Below are 19,299 nucleotides of genomic sequence, written 5' to 3' on the forward strand. Positions count from 1 at the left end.
CCCGCGCCGCCGCGCGCGTCCCCGACGTCGCCCGCGTTCGTCCGCGTTCGCTCGCGTCCGTCTCCCCGCCGTTTCCCGCCTCGCGCGCGTCCTCGTCGACCGACGGCGACCGCACCGCGCGCGCCGTCCCTCGCCCTCGCGCGCGCGCGCGCGTCGCGCGCGTTGTCTCTGCGCGCGCCGCGCCCGCGGCGCGCGCGTCGGCGCGCGCGCGCGCCGCGCGCGCGTCCGCGATCGGCGCGCGCGTCGTCGCGCGTCGCCATCGCGCCGTCGACGTCGCCGTCGGCGTCATCGCGATCGTGCGCATCGCGCGCGTCGGAGCGCGCCGCGCGTCGCGGTGGGCGTCCCGCGCGGCGCACGCGCGCGTCGCGTCGACGCGCGCGTCGCCGCGAGGTCGCGTCGCTGTGCGGTCGCCGTCGACGCGACGCCGCGGCGACGCCGCGCTGGATGGCGGATAGCGTATCGTTCAATTCCTACGTCTCACTCATTCTACAGCACCGTATGTCCGAATCAAACAGAGGATCGTCCACGATGAAACGTATACCGTCTACAAATAGAAGTATGGAAAACTTGTCTTGACTACGATAAAAACTCGAACGCCGACGCGCGCGCGCGACCGACGCGCGCGAGACGGCGACGCGCGCGATGCCGTGCGCGCTCGCGCACGCGTGGCCCAAGACGCGCTCCAGCGCGCGCGACGACCGCGCGTCGCGCGCGACGCCTCGCGACGCCGCGACGACGCGCGATGGCGACGCGAACACCGACGCCACCGACGACGACGACGCGACGACGGCGTGCGGCGCGGCGGTGCACCGCGAGGGCGCGTTCCTCGCCGCGTTCGACGCGCGCGGCGTCGAGGCGCGCGCGATCGGACGGCACGGCCGGAGCGGGCGCGAAGTGGGGAGGATCGAGACGGACGCGCGCGCGCGGGGCGAACGCGTCGTCGCGTGCGGTTGGCGCGAGGCGTCGGCGCGACGCGGAACGCGCGCGCGGGACGCGGGGGGGGGGTGGGACGTCGAGGATGGGCGAGAGGGACGCGATGAACGGTTGGGGACGTCGCTCGTGAGCGTGAGCGCGGATGGGGAGGTTTATATATCGAGGGCGAGCGCGACGACGCGGAGCGACGGCGAGTTTGAGGGAACGCTGGAGATCGAACGCGTCGTGACGTTGGACGACGGCGAGCGGGCGACGTGTTGCGCGAGCGATGACGATGAAATCGTGGTCGGGACGGATAGGGGGCGGGTGGTGTTTTTGTGCTGGGAGGAGGGGTCGGAGGGGCGAAGCGCGACGTGCGCGCGGAGCGAACGAGACGGCGGCGCGACGAGCGTGGCGTGGTGCCGCGATACCGGTACGGTGGTCGTGCGGTTCGATGCGGGAGCGGTGTGCGCGCTGGAGATTGATGCGGCGGGCGACGTGCGGCGAAGGAACTGGTTCGATGCGTTCCCGTGTCCGGCGACGTGCGCCGCGTTTCATCGAGGCTCGCGGCGGCTCGCGCTCGGCACAGCCGACGGCGAAATCCGCGTGTACGACGACGCGATGACGTCGGAGGCCGCGAAACCGCGACATGTTTTCGGGTTAAGTCCGTGGGGCTTCGGCGTGGAAGACACTGGCGCGTTAGCGCACGCTTCTTGGTCGAACGACGGGCGAGCGCTCGCCGTCGGTTGGCGTCGGCGCGGCGTGAGCGTGTGGAGCGAATCGGGATGTTTGCTCATGTGTACTTTACATCACGGCGGCGGCGATAGCGCGGTGGGAACATCGTCTTCGCCGCGCGCGACGTTCACGGGTGACGAGGAAGTGCCAGAGATGGGCGCTTGTCTGGCCCCGCCCGCGTGGGGCGTCGGCGACTACGCGTTGTTCGTCCCGGTGCGGTCCGAGTCTGGTTCGAAAGTTTTAGAGTACGCGCTCGCGAAGAGCGTGTCGAACAGTCGCGTCGCCCCTCGATCATACGATGGCGGTTGCGATCACGATGATGCATCACTGCTTCTTGGTGACGATCGTATTTTCATCGTCGCCTCGAGCGCGACGAGCACCAGAGTTCACGCGCGACAGGAAGTGTGTCCGAGCGAGTACGTCCAGCGTCAGTGGCCCATGTGCGTGGCGGGAATGAGCCCGAGCGGCGATCGAGTCGCCGTCGGAGGCGTGCGAGGATGCGTCGTGTTTGACACGCGCGGTGAATGCTGGAGTCAGTTAGGAGACGTGGAAGAGGAGAACTCCTTCGAGGCAATCGCGTTCGATTGGATGCAACCGGCACCGCCGACATCGGGGCGGCAGCGTAGCGTGTTGCAGCCGGTACTCGCCATCGTCGCTCGATTAGGTAGAACGAGGATGTTTACAAAGTCTATCAAGTTGTCGTACGGCATTAGCTTTTACGCCGACGGCGGAAAGGGTGACCTTTTGATGACGATGCCGCTACCATCCGAGGCGACGGGCGCATACGCGTGCGGAGAATTCTTACTCGTGAGCTTCTCGAATGGCGAAATAGCAGTGTACGAGGTGGAAGAAATGTCATCGAACGTGGGAGCGATTTCCGCACACCACGTTCGCGAGGATGCGGGACAGCGACGGAAAACAACCTTAAACGCGGGCGGGCGCGTGCAAGGAATGTGCGCGGTGCCGCCGGCGGCGGCGCCCGAGCGAGCGCCGAGCGAGTGCGTAGTTTTGACAGAAGCTGGCGAACTCTTCGTCGTAGACTTGACGGATGAGTACGATCAGGTGAAGCTCTTTGATGACGTCGCGGAGTTCTGGGTCGTTGGAAGCGCGAACGCACCGCAAGAAATGATGATGCAAGGGGACGAAAGCAGCGACTTTGAGAGCGACGCGAGAGATTCGCTTTCTGTGGACGGGGGATGCGTATTTGCCTATGGTGCCGAAGGGATGCGCATATGTTACTTTCCGAATGGCGACTTACGACAAATCCTCATCAACGGCGCAACGTCGTGTGACGTTGAGCGCGCGGCGAACAATCCAGAACTCGAGTTTGATCGAGAATTGTATCCGATGAGCGTGAGCCTGAATATGAATCGCATCATCGGAGTGACGCAAAAGTTTTCCTTCGCAGATGCGGTAGACATGCCATACTTCACAATCGCACCCAAATCGCACACAATTGTGCCTTACATTTTGCGCAAGCTTTTGAGTTCTGGCCAGCACGACGCCGCGTTGCGATATGCGCGTGCCGCTCGACGACAGACGCCGCACTTCATGCATGCGCTCGAATGGTTGCTCTTCACAGCGCTGGAACGCTCGAATCGCGAAATCACGTCACAAACAGTACTCAAGCAATCGATTGCACTGCTGTCGGAGTTGCCAAATTATCTTGACGTCATCGTGAGCGTGGCGCGGAAGACAGACAACACGCGATGGGAATCGCTCTTCAAATATGCCGGTAAACCAAGCGAGCTTTGTGTCAAGGCGTTGAAATTAAAGCGCATTCGTATCGCGGCGTGCTACATTCTCGTCGTCGATAAACTTGAGGGCGAAACAATGGGACGTGAAATCGCCGTGCGCGTGATGAGAGCCGCGCTGGAAGCCCGCGAGTACAAGCTCGTCGAAGACCTCATCAAGTTTTTACTGCAGCCAGCAGACGAAGCGGCGAAGGAAAATCAAAAGCCTGGAATCTTCAAGCGCGTGCTTGAAGTCATCGCTCCGCCGCCAAACAGCGTAATTGCGTTAGGCGGGCGCGCAGATCGTGAGCTTGCGCTTGGTGAACCAGAACAACTGTTATTGAAGTCGCACGTCGACTCTCTGGGCCGCGAACGCGATGTCGCGGCGATGGGAGCTTTTATGAGCGAAACGTCCTTTGACGGCGTCGCTTACTTGAAACACGAGACGGACGAGAATGGTGAAGCGTACATCTCCGATTTCGCGGGCAGTATCGAGTTAGCAGCGCGGCGATTACGAGAAGGAAAATTACGACGAGCGGCGTCGAGTCAAAGTTCTCGCACAGAGAGTTTATTTCTCGTCGATCCCACGCGCGCCGTCGGATCGAAAGTCGAAAGCGACGCCACTTACGTCACCTCGCTTCTCGCCACCGCGCGCGAGGCGGGTTGTACCGACTGGTCTTTACTACTCGCTACTCTTTTAGGACGCGCAGACGTCCTAAACGAGTTTTTCACGAACGAACCGGCGCTTCGAGAACCTTGGATGAACATCGCAAAGCGCGTCGCGACAAACACGAGCGACGCGACGTTGAAGAATCACCTCACGGCGCTCGTCTCGGATATTTGAGCGTCAACGTTGTCGCCGTGGCTTAGAACATTAGCATAGCGTGTAACAAAGAGAAGGATAAACAAAGAGATGTTTGACAAACAACGACGTCTATCGCGATTCGAGAAACTCGGTGACAAGTCTTTTTATTTCCTCCTTACGATCGGACAGAGACATCCCGAATTTGGTTTCCAAATCCTTGCGAACGCTCTTCATAGAAACTTGTTCCATGTCGGCGTTTACTAGTAACCTTCGAACAGCGCTACCGAGCTCGGCCGCCGTCGGTGGCGGGTTGGTCGGTTCCGCCGCAGGCGCAGGCGCCGGCGTCGGTTCGACCGGTTTCGGCGGTTCCGTCTTGGGTGCCGGTGGCGCGGGCGCGGGCGTGGGCGCCTTCGCGGGCGACGGTGCTTTCACTGGAGACGGTTCCGGCGACGGTTCTGGCGACGGAGATTGTTGTTTCGCCGGCTTGGGCGCCGGCTTCGGCTTTTTAGCCGCCGGCTTTTCCGTGAACTCTTCGTCTGAATCTTCCTCTTCCTCCTCTTCTTCGTCTTCCTCGTCTTCGTCTTCGTCCTCTTCGTCCTCTTCGTCCTCTTCCTCTTCCTCTTCCTCCTCTTCTTCCTCTTCCTCCGCCGGCTCCTCTTCCTTTCCAGTCAACTTCGCGATTTTCGCGCGCAACGCGGCGTTCTCCGCCTTCAACTTTTTAATCAACGCTGCTTGCTTCGCCGACCCACCCGCCGACGATTTCGCCGCCGCCGTCTTTTTTGCTTTAGCCGCCGTCTTCTTCGCCGTGCGTTCGCGTTTCTTTTCCTTCGCCGCGCGTTTCTTCGCCTCCGCCTCCTCCAACGATTTTTTCCCGCTCGCCTTCGGCGCGTCCAACCACGTCATCAAACGCGCCACCTGCGCCTCCTTCTTCCCTTCCGCCCCGCTTCCTCGCGGCAGCTCGAACAAGTCCAGAAGATCGTGCAGCGTGTCTTTAAACGCCCTCGACAGCAAATCTTCCTTCACCGCGCGCTCGCCGTCGTTTTCGAACGTCCATCCCGAGAACTCGCCGATGTCCCGCTTGATGGTTTGTTGCTTGCCCACCCCCTTGTACAGGATGCGATACACAAACTTCAACAGCTCCTCCTTGCGCGGGATCTTCGACAGCTTGAACGCCACGTTCGGGATCTCGCACAGCTTCGTCCCGCGTCCCGGCTTGACGTCGAGCGATTTCTTCGGCGCGTCGTCGACGACTTGAAACACTTCAACTTTTTTACGTTCGCGTTTCGGTTTCACGCTCGGCGACGCCGGCGCGGGCGTCGGCGCGGTCGCCGCGGGGGCGTCGGGCGTGGGCGCGTCCATGTGTGCGCGCGTTTTCGTGCGCTCGGCGGCGATGCGCGACGCGTCGCGCGTTCAAATGTGCGGGCGAGTTTGAAATTTAATTTAAATTTAAAAACGCTCGTCGTCGGCGTCAGTCGTCGGCGCGCGTCGACGCGAAGCGACGACGCGCGCGCGATGGTGTTTAAGACGCTGTGGAACTACGTCAAGGTGTACCGCGCGCAGACGCGCGCGCTGGAGCGCATACGCGCGGAGAGATCGGCGCTGGAGAAGACGCAGCGGGAAATCGCGGCGATGACGGAGAAAAATGCTGAAAACGAGCGCGCGCTCGCGTCGTTCGCGAAGTGGAGCGCGGGAGCGATGCGGGAGAACGCGTCGTCGATGGAAGAGATCGAGCGGGTGACGACGGAGATGACGGATAGGTTGGGAGCGGTGTCGGAACAGCACGTGAGGGACGCGTACGAGGCGGAGGCGCGAGCGGCGGAGGCGATGAACGCGTCGCGAGCGGCTGCGGTGTTTGCGAATCTGGATGAGGTGAAGGGGAAGTCATGAGCGGTTGGGGTAGCGTAGGGTAGCGTAGTCTCGTAGCGGTGTTGTGAGTGTACATGTTTTGTAGAAATTGAAAGGCGCGCGGCGTCTCTACTCGTCGGCGGGTTTGGCGGATTGCACGCGCATGGCGGGCTTGGATAATAAGCGACCGGTGCCGCGGCGTATACCCTCGAGCTCGGCGCGATGTTTGCCTGTGATTGGTTTCGCGCGCTCGCCCGCGGGTGGGCTGGTGTCGAAACGCATGTGCTTGTTCGGTCGCGCGAGCGATGGGCTCGACGGCGGTTCGTCGGCGTTGACATCACTCAAGATGCGCCGTGCTGTGCCCATGGTTCCCGGTGTCTTCCCAGGAGTGCGACCTGCTAATGGTCGCTTCACCGCGGGCGTGCGCGCGGTCGTCTTCGAGACGCTCGGTGGCGGTTCGATGCCCTTGAGTTGTGCGATTTCAGTCTTGGCCGCGTGCAAGGCGACTTCGAGAGACTCAATGCGCGATCGCGCGGTGGAGTACTTGCTCCTCGTAGCCTGCGAAGACTTGTTTGCTTCATCAACGTCGTGCATGAGCGCCGTGACCTTGGCCTCCATCTCTTGCGCGCGTTCTTCCGCTCGCTTGCGAGCCGCCTTGGCGGAGTCCAAACGCGCATCCGATTTCGCGTGCGCGTCACCATCTGCGGTCGCGTTGTCGTTCGCGGCGAGCTTTCGCTCCAACTTTGCAATTTCTGCGTCCTTGAGTTCCATTTCCTCGTGTAGCTTACGAATTTGAGCTTGTGCGGTCCCTGCGGCGGAGAACTCAGCCGACGCAGCAGATTTCGCTCGCGAAATCTCTTCTCGCGCCGCAGCGAGTTTCTTTTCGGCGTTTCGAATGTCCGCTGCGAAAGCTGAGCTCAACAGGCTCTTCTGCTCTTCTAACGCGACGGAATGTTCTTCGACCAGCTCGGTGCGCACGGCGTCTTCTGTCTCTGCACGCGCCCTTCTCATCTCAGCGAGCTCGTTTTCGAGATCTGTGATTTGAGACTTGTACTCGCGCTCTAATTCCTCCATCGTCTTCGTGTGCTCTTCGTTCAACGCCGCCAACTCATTGGCGTGCGCGTCCGCTGCCGACGTCGACTCTGTTTGTTCGAGCGCGTTCGCGAGACGTGCTTCCACGTCCGCCATGGCCTCTGCGTGCTTGCGCTCGAGTGCCTCCAAGGCTTCCGCCTGCGCGGCGTTTATCTTCTCAATCTGTTCCGAGAACGCTTGCGCTTGCGCCGCGAGTTTCGACGTGTGCGCGTCTACAAGCTCGACTTTCGCATTCGCCATCTCTTCGCGTAACGCGTCCATTGCCCGAGTGTGGCCCTCCTTGAGCGCATCGATCGCACGAGTGTGCTCTGCTCGCGCCGTCGCAGACTCACCCGCGAATTTCGACTCGAGTTCGCCCGCTTGTTTCTCCAAAGCCGCCTCGTGCGCTGCACGCTCGACTTCGAATCCCCCCTCCACGTCGAATTTTACACTCGCGAGCGCTTCTTCGTGTTTGCGCGCAAGAACCTGCAGTTCGGCGACGTGCGCAGTCTTAAGCTCGGCCATCGCCGCTTCGCCCGCCTCAGTCGCGGCGCCTACGGCAGCTTCGAATTCAGCTCGTTTCTTCTCCAGCTCGCAGTCGTGCTCAGCCTTTTGAGCGCTCAGCGCTGAATCTATTTTGCATTGCATCGTTTCCAACTCCGCCTTGGCCGCCGCGAGCGCGTTGGTCGTTTCTTCGTACGACGAGTTCGCACCCGCCGCCTTGGCTTCGGCGAGCTCGACGCGCGCCTCGAGCTCGGCTCTATCCTTGTCAGCTTGCACCTTGTGCGCCGCGAGCACTTCGAGCTTCGAAAACATCTCTTCCATCACTTCTTTGTTCTCTTCAAACGTCGCTTGAACGCGTGCGCGGTCGGCTTCCGCAGATTCCTTGGCCATCTTGTGCTCGTTCTCCAAAACTTCCGCCGCGAGTTGCGCCGCGCGAACGTTTTCCGCAGTCTCTTCGCTCGCCAACGCGCGACGCTCGGCGGCATCGGCAGCGGCTTGGAGAACTTGATTTTGCGCCTCGATGTCATCCAATGATTTCAAGGCAGCCGCTTTTTCGTCGAGCGCTTTGGCCGTAAGTTCGCCCTCAGCGATGACGAGCTTGCGCAAATCCTTCAATTCCTCCTCGGCGGTGGCTAAACGTCCGCGATTGGCGGAGCGCTCATTCTCGGCTTGAAGGCGATCGGCGCGCTCTTGCAACGCCGCGAGTTCGATGCGGACGCGAACGACCTCGGGTGGGTGTTCGTTCTGCTTTCGAAGCTCTTCAATCTCCGCATTCACCGACTCTGGCGTTAACTCTTTGCGCTTGAGCGCCTCGTCGCGTAAACGAATCACCATCTTGGCGGATTGCAAATTCTTGTCCAAACACGTGCATAAATCCTTGGCGTGCTCGAGTTTGCTCTTCAGCTTCGCGAGCTCTTCTTCGCTATCCTTTGCCGCAGCCGCGGCCGCGCGATTCGCCTTCGCCATGATGGCTTCGAGTTCGACAATCTTCGCTCGAGCGTCGACGTCGTTCAAGCCGCCGCCACCCTCGGCGAGGAGCGCTCGCAAACGCCCAACCTCAGCCGCGAGCTCGTTCGCTGATCCGACGGATTCTTCGTTCGCCACTGCGCGGACTTTCACAAGCTTGGCGCGCTGGGCGAATTTCAGCGTAGACATTGTCTCCTCCACGTTCACATGCGCCGGCGAGACGCACGCGAGGAGCGTGCAGCGCGCGCGTCCGCCGAGCGCGTCCTTGAGCAAAAACGTCAACTTGGAATCGCGGTAGGGCACGTGTCGTTCCTTGCCGTCGGCCACGTCCACGAGGGCTTTGATGACGTTCCCGAGCGCGCTGAGCGATTTATTAATCGCGCTCGCCTCTTTCAAACGTTCACCTGCCGCGTCCGTGCTCTTCTGCCGCTCGCTCCCTGCGAGATCGACCAAGTGCAAAAGCGCGCTCTTTTTTGTCGTCGGCGCCGTGGGATGCGCCTTCGTGCGCGATTCCACCGAAATCGTGAACACGCTGTGCGAACGCGAAGAATCGGCATTCATATTCGTCTGACCCACCCTACGATTCGCCGCACCGCGCAAAAACGTCTCGTACGTCTGCTCCGCCCCGTGCACGCGCTCCTCGTGCAAATTCTCCACAAACGTGCCTCGCTTGGCGTCTTCCCGCACGTTCGGCGCCGGTCCATCGTGCTCGGTATTCATCAACAAATCTCGCAACGTCTCGTTATAAATCTCCAAATACGAGCACTTCACTTCGATTTCGCACGCCCCGCCCGCTTCGATTGCCGCGTTCCTCGCCGACTCGCATCGCTCAAACAATCGCTTCAGCGCGCGCGGAATCAACCCCGCGTTCGGCGCGTCCAGCGCGTCCCCCTCCGCCCCTCCCGCCTCGCCCGGCGACATCATGACGCAATCATCGTCACCCTCAAACCCTCCGACGTCGTCGTCGCGATCTAAATCCACGCCTTGCATCGAGTACGTCTTCCCCGCGCCCGTCTGCCCGTACGCGAGCACGCACCCGTGATACCCCTCCACCACGCCGTCCACCGCGTCGCGTCCGACGCGTTCGAAAATCTCCTCCTGCGCCGACGACTGATCGCACACGTGGTCGTACGCGAAACTCAGCGCCGCCTTGCCCGCGACGCTCTCGCGGACGCTCCCGCGCTGGAGCGTCAGCGCGTTCGTCCCGTGCGTCTGCACGCACGGCGCGTAGCCGGCATCGATCTCTCTCGCGTTCGGCGGTCGCACGCGCACGAGCACGCGCACGGTGTCGTGGACGTCTCGCTCGACGTCGTGCGTCATCGCCTCGCGCGGTGCGCGCGCGCCGAGGGCGAGGCGCGTCGACGTGTGCGGCGATGCCGACGCCGAGGGGAACGAAGCGGAACTTAAACCGACTTTTTTCCTCATTCCCCTCGTCGAACGGCGCGCGTCCCGCACTCCGACGCGCGACGAGCTCGACGACGACCGAGAAAGATGTTGGGTAAAACGCTCAAGTTCCAAGCGCTCGTCATCGCGCTCGTCGCGGTGTCGTGCGTGATCGAAGACGGCGCGCAGGCGATCGCGAAGAAGATTACGCGATGCGTCGTGCGCGACTTTACGTTGGCGACGGTGTCGCACATCGCCGCGGGAGCGGCGAGTTCGACGAAGAAAGCGTTGGCGAAGGTAATGTTACTTATGCATGCGTTCTCCCTGTTCGACGTGTACGTGCGCGGGAGCTCGTGCTGCCCGACGAAGCTCATGGCGGCGCAGGCGTGCGCCGGCGCGCTCGCGTACGGGTTGTACGGCGGCGCGTTACCGATCCCGAAGATCGGTGGTGGTAAGAAGAAGTCGGCCAAGAAGTCGTCGTCTTCAGCCAAGAAGGCGACGCCCAAGCGTGCGAGCTCGAGATCGAGCTCGAGATCGCGAAAGTGAGCGACTCGTCCCGACGACGTCGATCGACGCGCCCGGGACCCGCGCGCGGACGATTTGAACAAGAAGTCCGTGGTCATCATCACCGATTTTATCTATTCCAAACGAAAGCATCTACTTAATCTAAACAGCACTGCGTGTAACGATAAGCGAGAAGACGTGTTGAATCAATCACGCAGCGAACGCGGGCATCTGACTCACGACGACGCTCGCGAGCGCTGCGCGAGCGCCCCATCGCGCCGCCTTCGTCAATGCTTTGAGCGGGACATCCGCCAACGTTTCCGTCGTGCGCTTCCCACCGTCGCTCGCCACGGCGGTGAGCGCCCAGGCGATGACGAGTGCGTACACAGGATCGCCCGTCGTGAGCGTCACCGCAGCGCCCAAACCGCCCGCGCCGAACGCCGAGAGAAACGCCGTCGCGAGCTGCGTGTCCGGCGCGCACGTCTTCGCGACGTGTGAGTTCAAGTTCACCAACGCCGCACATGAAATCCAACCGAAGTGCATCGACAGAGGAACGTGCGTCGTCCAATACCACGCCTTGCTCGCCGCGCTCGCCGCGGCGCGCAGCGCTCGGTGCGCCGAACCCAGCGCAACCGCCTCGGCGACCAACAACGCGCTCGACACCCAAAAGTGTCTAGGCGCCTTGGCCCACGGTCTGAACGCCGCGCACCACAACGCTTGAAACGCACACGCGAGCGCCCAGCTCGGCGCGACGGCGCGCGTCGCCGCCTCGCTCGCGCCGCCTCCGCTCGCCGACGCCAACGCGTGCGCCACCAGCGCGAACTCTCCGGCGTAAATCGCCCCCCAAATCGCGAACGCCCATCCCGCGGGCGTGAACAAGCTTCGGTATTCGCTATCGAGCGGAATCGCGTGCGTCTTCTCCTTCGCGTTTTCATCCTTCGCCTTCGCGGCGCGCGCCTCGGCTTGCGCGCGTCGCTGCATCTCCCCGTCGATTCTGCCCGGCACGCTCACCGCGAGCACGTTGACGCCGTACGCGAGCGCGGTGACGAGTTGCCATGGCTTCAACCCCGCGAACGCGCGCGCGGACGCGGAGGCGATCCTGCGTGGAGAACACGCGGCGTCGGTCAGTACTGGAGGAGTGGATAGAGCCACGCGGGACGCCGGGACGGAACGTACCAGGGCGCGAGCTTAGCGACCGCGAACGTCGCGGCGGCACCCGTGGCGCATATGAGCGCAGCGGTGACGTCGCGAGCGGCGTCGGGCATCGGAAGGCGCGCGCGCGCGAAAGTGTGGGGCGGAGACTGCGCTCGACTACAAGGCTACGGGCTCAGTCGGCGAAGACGGATTGCAAGCTCGGGAAAGGATCCGCCTTGGACAACACCAAGACGCGGTTCTTGTGCGATATGTAGCCCTTGATGAACTTTCTAAAGATCAAGTTGGCGACGATGCACTCGACCTCGTCGAGATCGACGTCGTCGGCGCCGCACCACGCGAGGGCGGTTTGGAATTTGGCGAGCGAGACTTGGTTCGCCTTCGCCGCGTCGGCGGTTTCGCCGTGAATGGCGTGCACTTTCTTGAACAGCGTGCGGTAGACGGACATGCGAAGCTTTTCGAGGATCAGATACGTGCCCTGTTTGATGAAAGTCGATTCACCGTCGCTGAGGGCGGCGTCGAGCGTGCGCGCGTCGCCGCGGCGCATCGCCTCGACGACGTCGACAAACTCTCGCAACTCGTACTTCTCCAGTAACTTTCGCGACGGCAGCGTGCCTAAAATCAACTTCACCGGGATCAAGTACTGCAAAATCAATCGCACGTTCCGCGCGCTCTGCGCGTGACAATGCGCGAACGCGTACTCAAGATGCTCCGCCGCGCGCTCGTACGCGTCCTCGAACACCGCCAACCGCCCGACGTAAAAGTTATACGTCACCTTTTCCGACTTTGGGAACGAATCGAACGGCAAAAACGTCGGCAAGTTCACGGCGTTGATCAAGTTCTTGCACAAATGCAGCGCGTTGAGCTTGAAGTACACCTTGAATAGATTATTCACCACGTGCAACTGCGGCGCCTTCTTCTCCGCCGTCGACGTCTGCGACACCGCTCTGTACACCAGCATCAGCGTCGACCCGGCGTCGGCGAGTTTGCTCGGTTTTTCCCCCCCGCGCTTCAGCGCCTCATCCGCGCGCTGCGCCAACGCTCTCGCGTCGTCCACCGCGACGTACCACGCCTCGCTCGTCCACGCCGAGTCCTCGTCCGCCCTGTACGCCTTCACGAAATCCTTCACCCCTCTCGCGTGCGCCTCGTACGCGCGCACCGCGTCCTCGTCCCTCCCGCTTCCCGCCAGCGTCCGCGCGCACGCGAACGCCCCCATCGCGTCGTCCCACGGCGCGCGCACGCCTCGCTCGCGCATCAGCGTCGCCGCGCGGTCGCAATCCGAACCGCACGCGCGCGTCCACGTCGCGTCGTCCTCGTCGCGCTCGCGCGTCGTCGACGCGCCGGCGTCGACGCACGACGCGAGCGCGCGTCCATCGCGTCGCGCGATCGCGTCTCGACACCGCGCCGCGCGCGCGTCCATGCTCGCGCCGGCGTGTGCGCCGCGCGCGTCCATGCTCGCGTCGGCGAATCGTCCGACGGCCGGCGCCGCGCGCGCGAGTCCCCTCTTTACGAGTCATGACCCATTGAGACATTGTTCTAAACACCCGATCTCGTACACGACGCGCGTCTCGTACACGACGCGCGAAAACGCCCATTAAAAGTCGTTAGGACGGCGAATCGTCCGACGGCCGGCGCCGCGCGCGCGCGTCCCCTCTTTGTGAGTCATGACCCATTAAGACATTGTTCTAAACACCCGATCGCGCGTCTCGTACACGACGCGCGAAAACGCCCATCAAAAGTCGTTAGGACGGCGCGCGCGCGCGCGCGATCGGCGGCGAATCGTCCGACGCCGCGCGCGACCGCGGAGCGCGACGCGCGACGACGACGACGCGAGCGGCGATGACGACGACGATGACGACGATGACGACGACGATGACGGCGCGCGCGACGACGACGACGCGCGCGCGAACGACGACGACGACGACGACGACGCGGGCGGCGATAGGTCGACGACGCGCGCGCGAACCGAACGCGCGACGACGCGGAGACGCGTGCGTGCGGTACAACACGCCCGCGGGCGTGGGGAGGAAGGCGGACGATCCTCTGGGGGTGTTCAGGCTGGAGTACGACATCTCGATGGACGAGGCGCATCGACCGAAGACGTGGAAGCCGACGGTCACGGTGGCGGTGAGCGGCGCGGCGGGGCAGATTTCGAATCACTTGTTGTTTAAGATCGCGAGTGGGTCGGTGTTCGGACACGATCAGCCGGTGGTGTTGAGATTGCTCGGGAGCGAGCGGTCGAGACAGGCGCTGGAGGGGGTGGCGATGGAGCTGGAGGATTGCTTGTTTCCGTTGTTGCGCGAGGTCGACATCGGCATCGACTGCAGGAAAGTCTTCGCGGGCGCGGATTGGGCGCTGTTGATCGGGGCGAAGCCGCGTGGACCGGGGATGGAGCGCGGAGATTTGCTTGAGATGAATGGGGCGATTTTCGTCGATCAAGGCAAGGCGTTGAACGAGGTGGCGAAGCCGACGTGCAAGGTCATCGTCGTCGGGAACCCTTGCAACACGAACGCGCTCATCGCGCTGTCGCACGCGCCCAACTTGGATCCGCGCAACTTCCACGCGTTGACCAAGCTCGACGAAAACAGAGCAAAGTGTCAACTCGCGCTCAAGGCGGGCGTGTTCTACGAAACCGTGAGTAACGTCGTCATTTGGGGCAACCACTCCACGACGCAGGTGCCGGATTTCGTCAACGCCAAGATCGACGGTAAGAAAGCCACCGAAGTCATCACCGATCAAGACTGGCTCGAGAACGACTTCACTCCCGCGATTCAAACCCGCGGCGGGTTGCTGATCAAAAAGTGGGGTCGCTCTTCCGCGGCGTCCACGGCGGTGTCCATCGCCGATCACATCAGAAATTTGGTCAACCCGACGCCGGAGGGCGACTGGTTCTCCACAGCCGTGCTCAGTAACGGTAACCCGTACGGCATCCAAGACGGCATCGTTTACTCCTTCCCGTGCCGCTCCAAGGGCGATGGTTCGTACGAAATCGTTCCCGGTTTAGAAGTGAACGACTGGCTTCGCGAGCGCATGAAGAAGAGCGAAGAAGAGCTCACCAGCGAAAAGGGCTGCGTCGGCCACCTCGTCGGGGAAGCGCACGTTGACGTCCCAGACGCAGGGTGCCCGGTCGATCTCGAAGACACTCTTTTGCCAGGTGAAATGTAAGCGGCACACGCGAGCAGATGAAAAGAGTCCCGTTGACTCGTGCGCTCGCTCGACGCAACTTACGCATATTGAATCAAAACCACATCGTTGCATAACCATTTCAATAACATCAATATTCTGGTATAATAACCAACGCGACCACTGCGCGCGCCGACGAGAAAATTCGCCGCGTTCACCGTCGGCGGCGAGGCGCACGGGGTGGGCGAGGTGCGAAGACGATGCGTCGCTCGGAGAGGCTTCGTTTGATTATGGTTAATACAACTCGGAAGATTTGAAAAAATAATTTGAACTCGAGCGCGTTTCCGCGAGTGAAACGACTTGAGTTAGTGTCGGTTTAGTTTAAAGGTTTACGGCAGACGAAGACGCCCCACGCGAAGACGCCGTGATCGCGTTGAGTGTCCGCGCGCTCGGTGAGCGACTCGAGCCAATTGTCGAGGTACTTATCCGTCAAACCCTTGGAGAGCATCTCTTCGCGATGGGTGTGAATCTGCTTGATCATGTCGCGGAAATACGTTTCCAAGTGATTGCTGCCGTCCCACCACGTGACGTAATCCAGTCCGGCATCCTTCATGCACTGCAGGTACGTGGACGGGCGACCCATCACCGTGGTGGCGTTGCGATCGGTGAATCCCTTGAGGGTCTTTTCATCGGCGCCGTCGGCACCCATGATGTCCGAAAACACGAACGCGGCGCCCGGCTTCAACACGCGCGCGACTTCTTTGAATAATTCGGGCTTATCGCCGGCGTGGCACAACACCTCGCACGACCACGCGCCGTCGAACGAATTCGTCCAATCCGCCGGAAACGGCTTGTTAATGTCCCCGACGACCGCGTCGACGAGATCGCCCAGGCCGAGCTCCTTCGCCTTGGCGATGTTCTGCGCGTTTTGTCCCGGTCCAATGTTATATCCCATCACCGAGCATCCGTACTTCTTCGCCAACGCGTGCGATCCGCCGCCGTGCCCGCTTCCGATGTCCAGCAACTTATCCCCCGCCCCGATCGGTCGCGCCATGTCCAACTGCGTCATCATCCACGCCGTCGTCGCCGCGCTCGACTCGCGCACCCCATCTTTCGCGTCTCTGTAGATACCAAAGTGAATATCGTCACCACCACCGCCCATGACGATCGTGTAAAACAGTCGCTGCTCGGCTTCGTCGTACTGCTCGAGCACCATCTTCCCCACCTCCTCCTTGTCGAACTGTTTCCCGACGAAATCAGCCTGCGAATCGCGCGACGCGATCGTTCGTCAGTCTCGCTTCGCGCGCGCGTCGTCGTCGTCGTCCTCCGCGCCGTCGCGCGCCGCCGAAGCGTCGCGACGTCGCGACGTCCCGATCGCCGTCGTCGCCGTCGGTTTATCCGGCGCTCGCGTCGCGCGCGCGTCGCGTCGGCGCGCGCGCGTCGCGTCGGCGCGTCGCGCGCGCGCACCATGATGCGCGTTCGCCGTCTCGGTCGCGATCGAGCGCGTCGCGGTGTGCGCGCGCGACGCGACGCTTCGCTTCGGTCGTCACAATCGACCGCGACGGTTCGCGACGCGGCGACGCCGCGCGACGCCGCGCGAGCCTCGCGCGCGCGCGCGGCGACGACGACCGCGACGCATGAGCGTGCGCGCGCGCGCGGCGGCGTTCGCCGCGGGAACGGCGCGACCGATCGACGGCGACGCGCCGGCGACGCGCGAGGACGCGCGCGCGCGAAACGCGACGAGGACGACGACGACGACGACGACGACGCGCGACGACGCGACGACGGAGGGCTCGGGGACGCGCGTCGACGCGTCGACGGCGCGCGCGCGAGGCGCGGCGACGCGCGAGGAAGGCGCGAGCGGGACGCGCGGCGACGCCGCGCGGTTCGAGCGCGCGTTTGAAAAGGCGTGCGACGCGTTGGCGCTCGCGCGGGCGATCGAGGCGACGGTGCGACGGGAAACGGTTTGGACGGGACGAAGCTCGGCGCGCGAGCGCGCGCGGGCGAGATCGTTGGCGGCGGAGCGGGCGTACGAAGCCGTCGCGGAGCGACCCGGCGTAACCGTCGACGCGAAGCGCGACGAACGCGCGAGGCCGGCGTCGAGCGGTCGAACGACGGCGACGGCGCGCGAGGAGGAAGATACGTCGATGAGTGTCGTGCGGTCGTTTTCGTTCGCGCGGGACGAGGTCGACGGTGACGATGGCGACGTCGGCGACGCGGACGCCGACGAAGACGAACCGTCGCGAGAGGCGTTCGAGGACGACGGCGGCGAATCAGGCGCGCTGCGCGAGATCGCGCGCGCGCGTCGCGAGATCGCGAGCTTACTCGCCGACTCTCGGAGCGACGCCGCGCGCGGCCGTCCACGACGCCTCGACGCGGAGACGCCCGCGGAGACGCGAACCGTCGCCTCGCCGAATCGCCGCGTCGAAAAAACCATCGTCATGGATCGAATCGCCATGATCGACGGCATCTTAGCCGCGCTCGCGGAGGATCGATGATGCGTTCGGTCGTGTCGTATCGTATCGCATCGCGACGCAACGCGCGTCCATCTTCGCGGCGCACCGTGTAATCTACTTCTAGAGTCTATAGCCCGCGACGGCTTCGCGACGCGCGTCCCCGGCTCGCCTTCGCCCATCTCTCAGTCCTCTCCCATGCGAAACCCGATCGGGTCTCGATGCGCCCCCGTTCCCAGGCAATCCATGCACACGCTTCGTCCCGAGCCTCGGCAGTCGACGCACCATCGCGGCCACGCGCCGCGCGCCTGCACCTCGCCGTCCCGTCTCGCGTTCTCCCGCCCTCGCGCCTCGCACCGCGCGCACGCCCGCGTCCCGAATCCATCGCACGCCGCGCACGTCCTCTTACCCTCGGGCGTCGCCCGCGCGCGCTCGAACGCGCGCGGGCGCGCCCACGTCGACGCGTCGTCGTCGTCGTCGCTCGCGGCGCGCGGCGTCGCGCGCGGACGCGCACCGCGCGGCGTCGCGCGCGCGCGGCGACCGGCGACCGGCGCGGCGACGACGACGGCGCGCGGCGCCGCGCGCGACGTCGCCATGCGCGTCGACGCGCGCGCGCGGTGCGCGTCTCCGCGCGCGACGACCACTGGCGACATCACAACACGGCGCGCGCGCGAACGCGGACGAACGCGCGCGCGGCGCGCGGACGCGATGCGCGGACGAGCGATGCGCGCGTGCGCGGAGACGATCGGCGCGATGCGCCGCGGCGCGACGCGCGCGGAACGCGGCGCGATCGGACGGTGGTTGATTTCGAGCCGCGATGACGATCGAAGCGCTGGCGCGACGCGCGAGCGCGCGAACGCGCTCGAGACGCGACCGCGGACGTACGCCAACGCGTCGCGAGCGTTCGGGGCGTCGCGCACGGTGGAACAGTGGAGCGAACTCGCGGAACGGGGGGTGGACGTGAATCCGTGCAATAGCCCGAAACACCCGGCGGCGCTGGCGGGAGTGCAGACGGCGTTCGACGCCGGACGCACGCGAAGGAGCCTGCAGGAGGCGTATGATCCGCATTGTATCGATTTCGTGTGCGGACGCGCGCACGACACGGCGGGGAAGATTGGATTGGTGTCGTATCGATGCGAAAACGAGGAAAACGTGCTCGAGTCGCACTTGAAGTTTCCGTCGCAGTACGAAGAGTTTCCAGGAATCATCGGACCGGCGATGTACGGCGTCGCGGCGAGCGCGCATGGAAATTGGGCGGCGTCGATCGCGCTGATGGACCGCGCGATCCTACCGAGACCGCCGTTGGTGGCGGTGAAATCGCTCGCGGTGAGCGTCGTCGACTTGGTCGGTCCGGGCGAGCCCTTGACGTTACGATCGCGATTGCTCGAGGTCGAGGACGCGCGCGAACCGTTCCGCGTCGTCGTCGAGATCGAGATCAAATCCAAAGCCACGTCAAAAGTCGTCGCTCGAGCGGAGTGTTCGTACGAAAAAATCGGCGCCGTGCGTTCGATGCGGTGATATCGTCCAACGCTCTTCGCTCGCCGCGGCGACGCCCGAGCCCCGACTTCGACCTTCCCCGATCCCGCGCGATTCCCTTTCACCGTTTTGTACGCTGTTGTACCGTGTATAGCCGTCATCATGTAGTTTAGAGCAGCACGCACGCTCACGCTCGCCGGTTCGCCGACGCCCTCGCGCCGCTCTCGGGAAACCCTTTCACCCTTGGACCATCGCGCCTCCTGCCAGCACACGCGCGCGCGCACGACCGTCCTCGACGCGTCCCGCGCGCACGTGGACACGCGCACATCGTCGACGTCGACCGCGCGCGCGATGCCGCACGCCGTCGGCGCGCCGCGCGGCGCCGCCGCCGCGATCGGGACGAAAAGGTGGGCGAACGACCATCGACGCGACGTCGCGCGAGCTGGACGCGTTTCGCGCGCCGCGGGACGACGCGCGAGCGCGTCGAACTCGGTGACGTCCGTGGACGTGCGCGCGCGCGCGCGCGCTGGGGCGGTGCGACGGAACGGTGGAGACGCGCGCGACGTCGCGGCGGCGGCGGCGAGCGACGAAGCGGCGACGGAGCGAGCGGGCGCCGCGGCGCGCGAGGGGGTCGTCG

At 63.8% G+C, this 19,299-nt stretch overlaps 10 protein-coding genes across 10 annotated transcripts; 5 read left to right on the forward strand and 5 right to left on the reverse strand.

Moving 5' to 3' along the window:
- Positions 1-1,036: 1,036 nt before the first annotated feature.
- Positions 1,037-4,224, forward strand: OSTLU_32955 (predicted protein; the record flags this gene model as incomplete). Its single annotated transcript, XM_001419043.1, has 2 exons — positions 1,037-1,059; positions 1,098-4,224. The coding sequence occupies 2 exons, from the start codon at positions 1,037-1,039 to the stop codon at positions 4,222-4,224; spliced, it is 3,150 nt and encodes a 1,049-aa protein (XP_001419080.1).
- A 90-nt stretch (positions 4,225-4,314) lies between these two features.
- On the reverse strand, positions 4,315-5,592 carry OSTLU_32956 (predicted protein; the record flags this gene model as incomplete). Its single annotated transcript, XM_001419255.1, has 1 exon — positions 4,315-5,592. Exon 1 carries the CDS (start codon positions 5,542-5,544, stop codon positions 4,315-4,317), a length of 1,230 nt encoding a protein of 409 aa, XP_001419292.1. The 5' UTR covers positions 5,545-5,592.
- Positions 5,593-5,697: 105 nt separating this feature from the next.
- Positions 5,698-6,072, forward strand: OSTLU_32957 (predicted protein; the record flags this gene model as incomplete). The annotated part of the gene is made up of 1 exon (XM_001419044.1): positions 5,698-6,072. One exon carries the CDS (start codon positions 5,698-5,700, stop codon positions 6,070-6,072), a length of 375 nt encoding a protein of 124 aa, XP_001419081.1.
- A 2,622-nt stretch (positions 6,073-8,694) lies between these two features.
- On the reverse strand, positions 8,695-9,750 carry OSTLU_4231 (predicted protein; the record flags this gene model as incomplete). Its single annotated transcript, XM_001419256.1, has 2 exons — positions 8,695-9,462; positions 9,553-9,750. Coding segments are annotated over 2 exons (966 nt in total), but the record flags the coding sequence as incomplete, so codon positions are not given.
- Positions 9,751-10,062: 312 nt separating this feature from the next.
- Positions 10,063-10,500, forward strand: OSTLU_32959 (predicted protein; the record flags this gene model as incomplete). Its single annotated transcript, XM_001419045.1, has 1 exon — positions 10,063-10,500. The coding sequence occupies one exon, from the start codon at positions 10,063-10,065 to the stop codon at positions 10,498-10,500; it is 438 nt and encodes a 145-aa protein (XP_001419082.1).
- A 168-nt stretch (positions 10,501-10,668) lies between these two features.
- Positions 10,669-11,439, reverse strand: OSTLU_32960 (predicted protein; the record flags this gene model as incomplete). The annotated part of the gene is made up of 1 exon (XM_001419257.1): positions 10,669-11,439. One exon carries the CDS (start codon positions 11,437-11,439, stop codon positions 10,669-10,671), a length of 771 nt encoding a protein of 256 aa, XP_001419294.1.
- Positions 11,440-11,785: 346 nt separating this feature from the next.
- OSTLU_42343 (predicted protein) lies at positions 11,786-12,826 on the reverse strand (the record flags this gene model as incomplete). Its single annotated transcript, XM_001419258.1, has 1 exon — positions 11,786-12,826. The coding sequence occupies one exon, from the start codon at positions 12,824-12,826 to the stop codon at positions 11,786-11,788; it is 1,041 nt and encodes a 346-aa protein (XP_001419295.1).
- A 656-nt stretch (positions 12,827-13,482) lies between these two features.
- Positions 13,483-14,775, forward strand: OSTLU_42336 (predicted protein; the record flags this gene model as incomplete). Its single annotated transcript, XM_001419046.1, has 1 exon — positions 13,483-14,775. One exon carries the CDS (start codon positions 13,483-13,485, stop codon positions 14,773-14,775), a length of 1,293 nt encoding a protein of 430 aa, XP_001419083.1.
- A 334-nt stretch (positions 14,776-15,109) lies between these two features.
- Positions 15,110-15,949, reverse strand: OSTLU_16375 (predicted protein; the record flags this gene model as incomplete). The annotated part of the gene is made up of 1 exon (XM_001419259.1): positions 15,110-15,949. One exon carries the CDS (start codon positions 15,947-15,949, stop codon positions 15,110-15,112), a length of 840 nt encoding a protein of 279 aa, XP_001419296.1.
- A 1,945-nt stretch (positions 15,950-17,894) lies between these two features.
- OSTLU_16376 (predicted protein) lies at positions 17,895-18,704 on the forward strand (the record flags this gene model as incomplete). Its single annotated transcript, XM_001419047.1, has 1 exon — positions 17,895-18,704. The coding sequence occupies one exon, from the start codon at positions 17,895-17,897 to the stop codon at positions 18,702-18,704; it is 810 nt and encodes a 269-aa protein (XP_001419084.1).
- Positions 18,705-19,299: the final 595 nt, after the last annotated feature.

Source organism: Ostreococcus lucimarinus, chromosome 8 (genome assembly GCF_000092065.1).
Source record: "Ostreococcus lucimarinus CCE9901 chromosome 8, complete sequence".
In the NCBI taxonomy this organism is placed as follows: Eukaryota; Viridiplantae; Chlorophyta; class Mamiellophyceae; order Mamiellales; family Bathycoccaceae; genus Ostreococcus; species Ostreococcus sp. 'lucimarinus'.